Here is an 11495-nt window from a genome sequence, read left to right on the forward strand (position 1 = left end):
CATTGGTGCCTCTCTGGTTAGCAGCGCACCACCATGGATCCAGAGGCTTGTTTTTACCGGAAAAGTATTTACATTTTGCATCAGCTTCCTCATACCAATCCTCTGTTTGTTTTGGCCATTACTGTCTTTTGCTGTGATTGCAGAAATATTGGTGGAGTAAGTTTACCCCTCATCAGCCACTTTGCCCTGCAGTCAGATGTGCCAGGGACAGCTTCATGCCTTCCTCTGGATGGGTTGGTAGCGTTGGGTGATGCTGAAATCAGATCTATAGAAGCTGCAATAGCTCTGTACCACTTTGGAAAACGTACTTTTACAACTTAAAAAAAATTTTTTTTAAGTCGATTGAATGTTGAACTCCCCTCCATCCAGTTTTTTTCAATGGGACTAATTAGTAAAATTCTAATCATGTTTGTAGATTAGAAAATAGTATTATATCAATTCTTGATTTCGTGCTTTTGGTCATTGGACTGTGGTTATATAAGTGAGTGTCCCTGAGGCTTACACACAATAGTATTTGGAGGTAAAGAGGAATATGATGACGCTGGTTCAGTTTATATACACACATAAAGAGGCACGTGTACACGGACAGGAGAGAGAGGCGAAACACACAGGGCAAAGTGCTAACCTTTGGTGAATCCATGGGAAAAAAGGTGTGTGAGTCCGGGAATGAAAGATCGAAAGATCTCGAAGTCCGGGAATGCTTTTGTTCTGTTTCTATACCTTTTCGAAAAGTACGAAATGACTGTAGCGTTAGCTCCAAGCTCTTTCACAGCTGGTTTCCCTGTGTTTTCTACCGTAGTCAAACTGGCACGCTGTCCCGGCACCAGAACCAGAACACCATCCAGGAGCTGCTACAGAACTGCTCGGATTGCCTGATGCGGGCGGAGCTGATAGTGCAGCCTGTGAGTTGTCCTTTTTCTGGTCGGTTCCCTCAGCCCTTGTCCTCCCCAGCACCGGCTCTTGTTCCTTGCCGGCTCAGACTCACCTGGTGTTGACCAATCCGTCCTTAGTCAATGACCTCATTCACATAACTCATTAACCTTTTTCAAAACAGACAGCAGGCTGTGTGTCTTCTCAACCTACTTGTGCTGTGGGTTTAACAATGGGAACCAGTCCTCCCCCAAAGTTATTGTTTTTCTCCCAACAACTATTTACCCTAAAAATTGCCACTTGGTGGGCCTGGCACCCACCTATTGTTTATTGATGTGAGTTTGTAATACTTTCCCATCTTAGACATGCCTCCTGATGTGTTCATGTCACTGGGTTGTGATGTAAACCATCTGTTAAATAGGACCCCCCCCCCCCCGAAAGAATGGCCATGTTGGGGGTGCATTTGAGAAACATTACAATGTGGGGAAATGTGCATTTGAAAATTAAAGGAATGTTTGTGTAGGACCACATGGTTTTTCTTGTGCTAGCAGAGCTCTCTCAGGGGTGCCTCAAATTTAGAAGTCATAGGTTTCGTTATGTAAAACACTGCAGCATTCACATCTGGCTTCGAGTTTGCTAACTACACATAAAAGAATGTTGAGGCCATGGTACCTCTACTGTCGCTCCCCTGAATTGGGTCTTTCTACTTTAGGAATGTAGCCCCCATCTCCCCAAAGCAGAGGTTAACAGAGGATTAGACCTGGAGTCTGTCTCTCCTCAAAGCACCCCCATGAAAGAGTTGGTTTGTATTTGAAGCAGGCTCTTTATGAACTCTTGGGAGATGATCTAGTGACCCCGTTTCCTAATTTTAGATATTGTGTGAATTCTGGTTCCAGCTGATTTCATCCAGTTACAAAACAAACGAACTAGACTTTCATCCATGTAGAAGAATGTCAGAGGCTCCACCAACGAGCGAGCGTGGGGCCAGTCCTGGCTGGTTGAAGTCTCTGATTTGAAGCAGATTCCTCTAAACATCCACCTTAGTGCTGGGTTGCTTTGCAGTAAGCTAACTAGGGCTTTGTGTCTTCATATTGGACCTTCAAACCCAGCCCTGGGCATGAGTTTTAATTTTATATGTGGTACTACAAATTAACCTGGCTTCATGTACTCAATTTGTTCTCATTTCCATTAAGAACAGTAAAAACTTGATAGGAAAATAGCATCATATTTGCTAACAGGCTCTTTGCAAAAAGAGTCCCGAGAGGCCCCACGCACCCATCATCACCTGGCATGGTCTCTACATAGCAGTAGCATGTCACCAAAGCCAGGAACATGACTGGCTTCATCCACTGAACTAGATGGAAACTTTTAAATTTTATTATTTTTTAAAGAACGAAAAAGTGATGTTCCCATAAGATGAAGTAAAAGCTCTGCTTTACATGTTAAAGACTTTATTTGGTATGATGGTCTAAATCAGCAGTTCTCAACCTGTGGGTTGCGACCCCTTTGGGGGAGTCGAACAACCCTTTCACATGGGTCACCCGATTCATAACAGTAGCAACATTATAGTTATGAAGTAACAACGAAAATAATGTTATGGTTGGGAGGGTCACCACAGCATGAGGAACTGTATGAAAGGGTTGTGGCATTAGGAAGGTTGGGAACCACTGGTCTAAATGGTTCAGTGTTCCATACAGAGCAAACTCTCTTAGGTGGGAGTTATGTCGGGGTGAATGAACAGCATGTCACATATTGAAGAAAGGGAAACAAGCATTTCCGTAAGCATGCTTTTAAAAACATGACTAAAATGTAAAATATAGTCCATATGGTTTTTGGCTCATGAGTTCTTCTACAATTCACTTCCTTACCCAAAATAAAATCTGATAATTTTCAGCTGGAAAATGTTCATCATTAGAAGGGCAGGGGATCAGTGTATTTTATATGCACATGGAGCTTTTTTCTCTGGTGTCATGTCTGTTTTCCCCTATGTGAATTCTTTCCCGTAGGAGCTGAAATATGGAGATGGCCTACAGCTTGCTCGGAGCAGAGAGCTGGACGAGTGCTTTGCCCAGGCCAATGACCAGATGGAAATCACGGACAGCTTGATCAGAGAGATGCGGCAAATGGGCCAGCCCTGTGATGCTTATCAGAAACGGTATTGCCAATAGAGAGTACGGGTTTCAGCCAACATCAGGAGGAGGAATGCAGCAAGCCCAGCTGGACTCCAGTCCTGTGAGCCAAGTCTCCCGTAGATGGAGCACAAATACTCCCAGGGAAAGGCTCACTATTTGATATTTTGTGACTGTGTATCTCTGATCTAAATGGACCCAAATCACCACTTCCATCCTTTGTGAGATCAGAAAGCTGCCATGAAAGAAATGAAACAGGCCTGTCCGTAAGGGGTGTGTGTGAGTGTGTACACGCATGCGTGTACTGGTCTCTGGGCTGAGTGTGTTCTGAAAGCAGTTTTTTTAAAGGATGCTAACGGTAGTACCGTCATGTGGAGGGACGGAAAGGCCAATGGCATTGCCTTCGACTTTTAAGACCGTCATATCAAATCAAACGTAATTGAATGGACACACAGAGGAGGCCTTTTCCCTTGGTAACTCACGAGTTTAATCCAGGGACGTATGGTCTAATTTTGTTCTTCGGGTGCCCAGGGTACTAGGAAGAATTTTCAAGCTGTAGCGCATGATAAAGAGGAAAGTACTAGCCGCCACCATAAGATTTATGTGTGTGTTTTCAAGCTTCCTGGGTCAACATGGTCAAACGTCTACAAAGGGACTCAAGGCGGACTCCAAAAAAAAAGGGACCATTATCCGGAAGATGTTTTCATAGGAGATTTTGCTACAAAGGCGTAACTATGTGTCTTCCCTTTCAGACTGCTTCAGCTGCAGGAGCAAATGCGGGCCCTTTACAAAGCCATCAGCGCCCCTCGCGTCCGGAGGGTCAGCTCCAAAGGAGGTGGAGGATACACTTGTCAGAGCGGCTCAGGGTGGGATGAGTTCACCAAGAGGCTCACCAGCGATTGTCTGGGGTGGATGAGACAGCAGAGGGTAAGCAGTCCTGGAGGGACAAGGGATGATTCTCAACACCCCAAGTCTGCGTGCGCCAGGTGTGTAGACCGTGGCACCTGAGCCCAAGGTTTCCTGCTCACACAGAGGACCTCAGGTAGCAGTCTCCCCATCCTATTTGTTAAGTTTCCCTCACTTGTTTGAAAAGTAGCCTCTAATTTGAAATGAATGAACTACAGACAGTTTTCCGAGTAGACTTGAACACTCCATTTTCAGTGGCTGACACACTACTCTGACACACATGGAGTTGCCCTGAGCCCCGGTGTCTGCATACTTTAGATGCCAGACTCCATTCTATGAGGGGGCTTCAAAGGTTGGTGTTTTGTATGGGTCACAAGCATAGCGTTCCTTAATTCCTTCTGCTATTTGTCATAATTGTTATTTAAAACACTGAATGTGTATTGCATGACAACCTTATGACGTTTTCCTTTTCATATAAATAAACTTAGTTTATTTATATTTTGTTAACTGGACTTAGTTTTTTTTAAAAGATCATAGAAAAATGGAATTGAGAAGTAATGGAATTTTTCCACGAGCTCTTTGAAGCCTCCTCATTTGCATCAGACAGCTGGGCATTATCCAACTTGAATTTCCTCAATTTATGGCACAGTAAATGAAATGTCACGGCGAGGTTCCCTTGGAGTCGCCAATGATTAGCACGCTCAATTGTAGGCTGATGTTGGCGATCACCCAGAGGCTCCTGGGAAAGAACACTTACTACTTCTGAAAGCATCCACCTTGAAAATGGAGAGCTCAGGTCTGCTCAGACGCCTAGGGTTTGCCAGGAGTTCTGGTTGGCAGCTGGAAAAACTCAGATGTCTTGGCTTTAAAGTCACAAAGTCAAGTCCAGTGGTATCTGCCAGAAATCATGCAGCTGAGGTCCCTTACAACCCCTCCTCATGTGGCACCTCCAGGACTGCCTTTCTGTTGGTCCAGAAAAGAGGTCTTCTTAGACCCCACCGGCATATCTGTGATCTGACCATTCATCAGGCTTCTTTTTCCATGTGTCTCAGGGAGTCCACCCCCTTGCTTTATAATCATCATACGCGATCACACATTGAACAGGGGCACTTTGTGAATGAATTCTGAACACCTAACTCATCTTGTCCGCAGCAGGGAGATCTATGTGGGGGGATTTTGTGTGCTAATCAATGTCATTCCACTTGAAGTATAACTGACCTCATGGATGTTGCTGATAGGCACTTAGGGTGGGGGGCGGGGACGACGTGGAGCCTTGGGGAAGCTGACTAAGAATGTCAGCAAGTTGGAGTGGCTGGGAACCACAGTGAAACTGGATAATCTGGTTTGGGCTCACTGGCCGGCTCCCTTGTGTTTTTGAAGTGTCAGCTGTCTGGTTGGGCAACCATGTTGTCACTAGCGTGGGAGTGAAATAAAGTAATGGCATAAAAGTCTGTGCCGGTCCTTTCCCTGGAATTAGAGTTTCTTCCATGTATTTTTGAATCCTAATGGTTGCTTTGTTGTTTTATGGAGTCATTAGGTGCCGTAATGAACGGGTAGCCGTTGCAATGTGCCATGATCACATAGATGGGACTTTTATAATGAAAACCTGATCTGCTCCTTGGGACCCTGCTTCAGAGGGCGGCGAGCGTGATAAGCTGTGGCGAGATCCTTGGCTGGGTGCTGCCCCTGCAGTTGTAAAACAGCTTGGTCTCTGTTGGAGCGATTTCTCAGCGGTTCTCAGGTTTCCCAACCATCTGAACATGCTCGTGTGTGTTCTTCCCCACATGGCGAGGGCCTGGGCTACTAGTCTTCACTGATAGGGTTAGAATCTCCCCCATTTATTATAAAGACGATCTCATGCAATGATGAAGGAGCCCTCGCGGTGCAGTGGATTAAGATTTGGGCTGCTAACTGCAGGGTCAGCAGTTCAAACCCACCAGTCAATCCATGGGAGAAAGATGAGTCTGTCTGTCTCTGGAACCCTAGGGAGCAGCACTGCTCCATCCTGGAGGATCCCTCTGAGTTGGGAGTCAACTCGATGGCAGCAGGAACACTATTCTGAGAATACTGTTTTCACTGGGGTAGTGCAAATTCTTAACACACATTGCCATTTAACAGGAAAGTTGGCGTTTCAAGTCCACTCAGAGGCACCTCAGAAGAAAGGCCTGGCAATCTAGTCCTTAAAAAAAAAATCAGCCATTGCAAACCCTTGGGGCACAGTTCTACCCTGATTTGGGTATAAAATATATTGCAGTGTATAAAATACAATTACAGAAAGTAGAGGGTAAAGAGGAGAAATGTCTGTTGAACACTGGGAACCTCCTCCCATTCCCTTCTAATCTTGGAGCATGTGTTTCCTGAGCACTTTATATGCATTGATGCTGTGCCAGAAATGGAGCGTTCAAGATTAGGCTCCACACTCCTCAAGGAGCTTATGATCTGGAAGAAAAGTAGACACTTACACCCGAAATCTCTGATTTCAGTCTCACTTGCCCTGTGGGAGCTGTGATAAGACCTTGTTTCGTTAGGCGTGGGAGAACGAGCTGCTCCAGCCAGGGCGGAGTGGAGCATTCAAAGGAAGACATGCAGGGCGAATGGGGCTTTCACCGCTGTGTAAAACAACCTTTGTGGTGCCAAATTGGCTATGTCATAGCCCTAAGTTCTTCTTAGTCAGTAATGAACAGCTACATAAATGACAGCTCATCGTGTGTCATTCTCTATCTTCCTGTTGGCTGTCGCTCTGTCGGCATACCTTGTCGCAAAGGCTCCTGTGTTTAATTTCAGAAAATGGTGTTACCTGGTGGACTTCATTCTGTGTCCTGGTAAAAAACCCAGATACAATTGATGAGAACCAGAGCCTTTTAGGCAGTCCCTGGGTTTGAAGCCCTCTAAAGACGTTCTATTATTGACTTCTGGTTTGCTCTCGGATTTTTGCCAACCCCCTTTTCTCCCCCAGGCCGTATCTGCATTCTTTATTTCACTCCCAGGAGACTGAGAAGCAGTGCTGGCGTGATAAAGGGGGCCCTGTCCCCAGGCACACCGTCAACAGTCAAGTGCACAGCTCTCGTGTCCAGGCTGTGTTTAGCTTCCTTGACTTGTGTTTCTGCTGATGGGAGGGTCAGATACTATCGGCTGGGCTGGTAATGAAGGGCATGAGTGGAAAGCTGGTCATGTTATCTCCTGGTTACTCCTGTCTGGTTGTTTCTGAGTTTCTGGCTGAAAGCATAGAGGAGCACAGAAGCGAAGGGTCAAAGTCCCTGGGGACTCCTACTTGTCGGATTCTGAGATGCCGCCCCTTTTTGAGGGCCTGCCAAGGCCCCGGAACACGGTTGTGGCCCAGAACAATGTGTGATTCTGTTCTTGCTGCCATGTCACATGGGAATGCTGGCCCTTGGTGAGCCCGGGAGATGACACAGGTGCCTTGGAAATGTACATGTGCTCTTGCAACAGAAGCATGCAATCATTGACTTGCCACAACATGAACTTTGTGGAGTCATAGCTTTCATTCCTGTTAGGCGGCTTTCTTGAATTGAGCGTCCAGGACACTCAAGTAATCAATTTAGCCTGATTAAATAATAATAAGACCTAACACAAACCCACAATGTTAACATGTGCCAATATTAACTTCAATGAAGACATTGAGCATTCACAGTCACTTCTCTTTGAAACAGGCCCTCAGGATTTTTCGTGTGTCTGACAGCACTCTCATAATTGAGAACAATACTATCAGTCTCCTGAAGGAGACAAATACTAAGTGCTGGGTTTTGAAAAATCAATAATTGTGTTGATTGAGACATAGACAATGAAAAATACTGTTAGGTTAGCCACTTTTGTTTGGGAAACAGTATGTGATTGAGCTTAATGCATTTTTATGACTGTTCTTCAAGGAATAAAGTGTTTTTTAATGAGTAAAGAAGCCTCCATCATTGTTTATATAAAACCGATATATATATATATATATATATATCACACACTATCTGTACACACCCACACTTCCATGTGCACACCTAGATTTTTAAATTTTTTTCATTCAAAGGACATGCTCCTTTGATTTCAAGGATGCAATTTAGGCTGGGGTTCAACAATTCAGGAAAGTCCCTGGTCAGCTTCTTTGGCTACTTGCGAAGCCTGAACCTTTAAACAGTATTGTGGCTAGCAGTTTACGGAATGTTTGATCAGAGGCAGAGCCCTTTCTGCCCCCGGGTGCTGGGAGCCCCTGGGGCCTTCAATAGGTAAGCCAGGAGCAAAGGATGGTGCTGTAATGGATCTCTCTGTCTCTCCCTCACTCCCTCCCTCCTTCCTTCCACAGACAGAGATGGACATGGTGACCTGGGGGGTGGACCTGATGTCCGTGGAGCAGCACATCAACAGCCACAGGGGTATTCACAACGCCATCGGGGACTATCGCTGGCAGTTAGACAAAATCAAGGCTGACTTGGTAAATACAAGGCACCCTTTTCGAGCCTCTCCCAAGTGTAATGACTCTCTAGCCCAGGCAATTTTGTCTGAAACACGCATCAGTTCTTCCTTTCCCAAGAGACTGGCAATTTTTTGAAAACCCCTGTCTCATAAATGCGGAAGTGGGATGGGGTGGGCCCATGGTAGATTGCACTGAGATTGGAGAAAGGAGTTGAACAGAAGAGTCAGGCATGCACAATCTCCTTGCTGTGATGTTTGTAAGATTGCAGACTCTGCTCTTCTGTTTGTGTAAGAAGCAGAGCATCTCCTTTAATTGGGAAACAGTGACAACCCCGTAGCTTCTTTGCCAGTGGTGAATCCTTTCCCTTGTGGTCACTCAAATGTCTTGCTACTACTCAGGTCTCACCTTAACACTTTTATTTAAGGAAAATCAAAAACAGAAGCAGACGAGAAACTAAGAGAATTAACAGCACAAATGTCTGGTCTTAATTGCTTAGTGTCCTTCCAGATCCTTTGTCCACCCCCTACTGCTTTGCTTCTGTTGTTGTTAGTGCCAGACCCCGCCCCTCCCCCCTTTTAATTCAATGCCCTTTTAAGCATAGGCTCAAACCACTCATCCCCTGTTCGTCATCCAGCTTTTTGGGACTTATCCTTGCCTCTTTGGGGGTGGCTCAAAGGTTTGTGCTTGCTTATTCACACAAAGTTGGCAGTGCAAACCTCCCCAGTGGCATTGCGGAAGAAAGGCCTGGCTTCCATAAAGATGGCCACCAATAAAACCCTATGGGTCATTTGTACTCTGTGACATGTGGGCTGGCCATGTGAGTCAGAACTGAGTTCCTGCCAGTGTTTTTTGTTTTCTTCCCAAGTGCCCAGCCAATACTCCCCCTTATTCCTCGACGATTTAGGGAATCTCAAGTCATATTTTCAACTTTTTAATTTTGTCATATCGGTTCTTAAAGTAAAACTTCTAGTCCTCTCCATTGTGGTGGTCACTTTTAGCACAGCGGTTCTCCACCTGTGCGTCACGACTCCTTGGGGGTCAAAGGACCCTTTCACAGGGGCCGCCCGATTCATAACAGTAGCAAAATGACAGTGATGAAGTAACAGTAAAAATAATTTTATGGTTGGGGGGTCACCACAACATGGGGAACTGTATTGAAGCGTTGCAGCGTTAGGAAGGTTGAGAACCACTGCACTTGCAGCTAGGGAGGGTTTAACTTCTCACCGCCTTGGCGAAGGTCCTGGCAGGTGAAATTGCTCATGGAGCAAGCACCTCATTGTATTGCGGAGAGCAGAGGTTGGTCTTTCCATACAAGCCTACTCAGGGAATGAAATCCTTCCTTTTGGTCTTCCAGCGGGAAAAATCTGCCATCTACCAGTTGGAAGAAGAGTATGAAAATCTGCTGGTAAGTGGACCTTTTCTGAAGTGCTGGGGCCTGTGTTCATGCTCAGTCCTGACACACACTGACCACCCCGGCTGTGGGGCTCCTGCCCTGCACATATTGGGAGGACAGGTACTCAGGGGCTTCTGGGTGCTGAGCTCCCCTTTCCTGCACCTATCACGATTCCATTCGCAAGGGCCACCTAGAAGAACTTGCTAAAGACTGTTAGTTTAATGCAACTTTTCCACTTGTGAATTGCAGCTTTGTGTTTCTTCGGTAGAGGTTTAGCAAACTACCATAGAGACCCTGTAAAATGTGCCTGATGCATAAGAAGAGTAGATAGTTCCTTCCTTATGTTTGCTCAGGTGTCCATACCTTCACTTTCTTTTTTTTTTTTTTTTAAGTAGAAAATACTTTAATCTCAATTGGGGTTAATGGGAAAGTCTCTTCTTTATCCCAACCCACGGAACAACAACAAAGACAGTCACTTCTTGCCAGACCTCGAGCCTCGGGGAGCCATTCCTCCTTGTGGTCAAGGTCTCAGACAGCACTATGGACAGGCCAATCAAAGTACAGCAGTCACTGAGATCCACGTCAGCTAAGGCACGGGCACTGCATCCTTGGTCCTGACCTTCACTTTCAATACTTCCTTGTTGGTGGTGGCATTTTTAAAACTGGGGGGAAAAAAAGAGAAAAGAAAAAAAATACTGTACCGAGACACATGATACCAATATTCCTTTGGTAGGGTTATGACTGATGGTACCTGGAATTTGGGGAGAAGAAGAAGGCAAAAAATACATGATTTCACATATTCATGCATGATTTCATATATATATATGTCCATATATATATATGATTTTTCACGTCAACAGGTTTTTAATCTACAGTTGGTAGAAGTTGACTATATTAATCATGTTGGGCATTCACAATTTAGAGACATACAGTGCTTCCTAAACACTCTTTTGTTCCCTCCTGTTCCTGGACAGTTCTCTATTCTAGCTGAGTGATCTTTCTTGAAACTCGGTTCTCTCTTTGCCCTCTCCAAATAATGCATTACTGCATCAGGACTCTCCTGGATTAGGCAGTTTGGGTTCAGCTGAGCTGGCTTGTTCGTCCCCCTGTCTGCGCCAGCCTCTGGTGACATTGATGCCCTAACTCGTCTTGTGGTTTTTCTTGTTAAAATGACCAGAGTGGGTTCTTCGTGAAGTTTGCGGAGTCCACTGTTCATGCACACGGCTTTTCAAATGCTGCCTGCTTGTGAATGCTCTTTGCAGAAAGCGTCCTTTGACAGAATGGACCACCTGAGGCAGCTGCAGAACATCATCCAGGCCACATCCCGGGAAATCATGTGGATCAACGACTGCGAGGAGGAGGAGCTGCTCTATGATTGGAGTGACAGGAACACCAACATTGCCCAGAAGCAGGAAGCCTTCTCCGTAAGCCAGCCTTCTGTGCTCCCACAGTCTTGTCTAGACACTGTAGTCTTGGGGGGTTCTGAGGTGGGGTGAATGGCCCTTTGTCACACATCATCTGTTCTTCATTCAGCCTCGGTTGAAATGACCTTGGGGAATCGTTCCTTTCTGAGAGCTTCTCGGTCCTGAGAGGCGCAGGACCTTACTTACTATTCCAAAAGGCAGTGGTTAGCTTCATTCAGATATCCAGGAGTGTGTACCGCTGCAGGGTGCTGGGTAAAAAGCTGGCCCTAGAGAATCTCAGTATTAGTGACCACTACAGGAAGCCCTGGTAGTTTAGTGGGTTACATAGTGGGCTGCTGACTGTATGATCAGTA

At 45.7% G+C, this 11495-nt stretch overlaps 1 protein-coding gene across 1 annotated transcript in view; it reads left to right on the forward strand.

Moving 5' to 3' along the window:
- The first annotated feature begins 666 nt into the window (after window positions 1–666).
- The window catches only part of LOC101642389 (desmoplakin), a 35909-nt gene continuing 25080 nt past the window's right edge, over window positions 667–11495 (forward strand). The window contains exons 1-7 of the mRNA XM_004711653.4: window positions 667–731; window positions 800–902; window positions 2877–3025; window positions 3752–3926; window positions 8215–8343; window positions 9680–9730; window positions 10981–11142. Coding sequence (XP_004711710.2) covers window positions 667–731; window positions 800–902; window positions 2877–3025; window positions 3752–3926; window positions 8215–8343; window positions 9680–9730; window positions 10981–11142 — 834 coding nt within the window. The remainder of the gene's footprint in view (window positions 732–799; window positions 903–2876; window positions 3026–3751; window positions 3927–8214; window positions 8344–9679; window positions 9731–10980; window positions 11143–11495) is intronic.

The sequence above is a fragment of the Echinops telfairi genome, unplaced genomic scaffold (genome assembly GCF_000313985.2).
Source record: "Echinops telfairi isolate 266 unplaced genomic scaffold, ASM31398v2 ScPeMD7_655;HRSCAF=1070, whole genome shotgun sequence".
NCBI classification, from domain to species: Eukaryota; Metazoa; Chordata; class Mammalia; order Afrosoricida; family Tenrecidae; genus Echinops; species Echinops telfairi.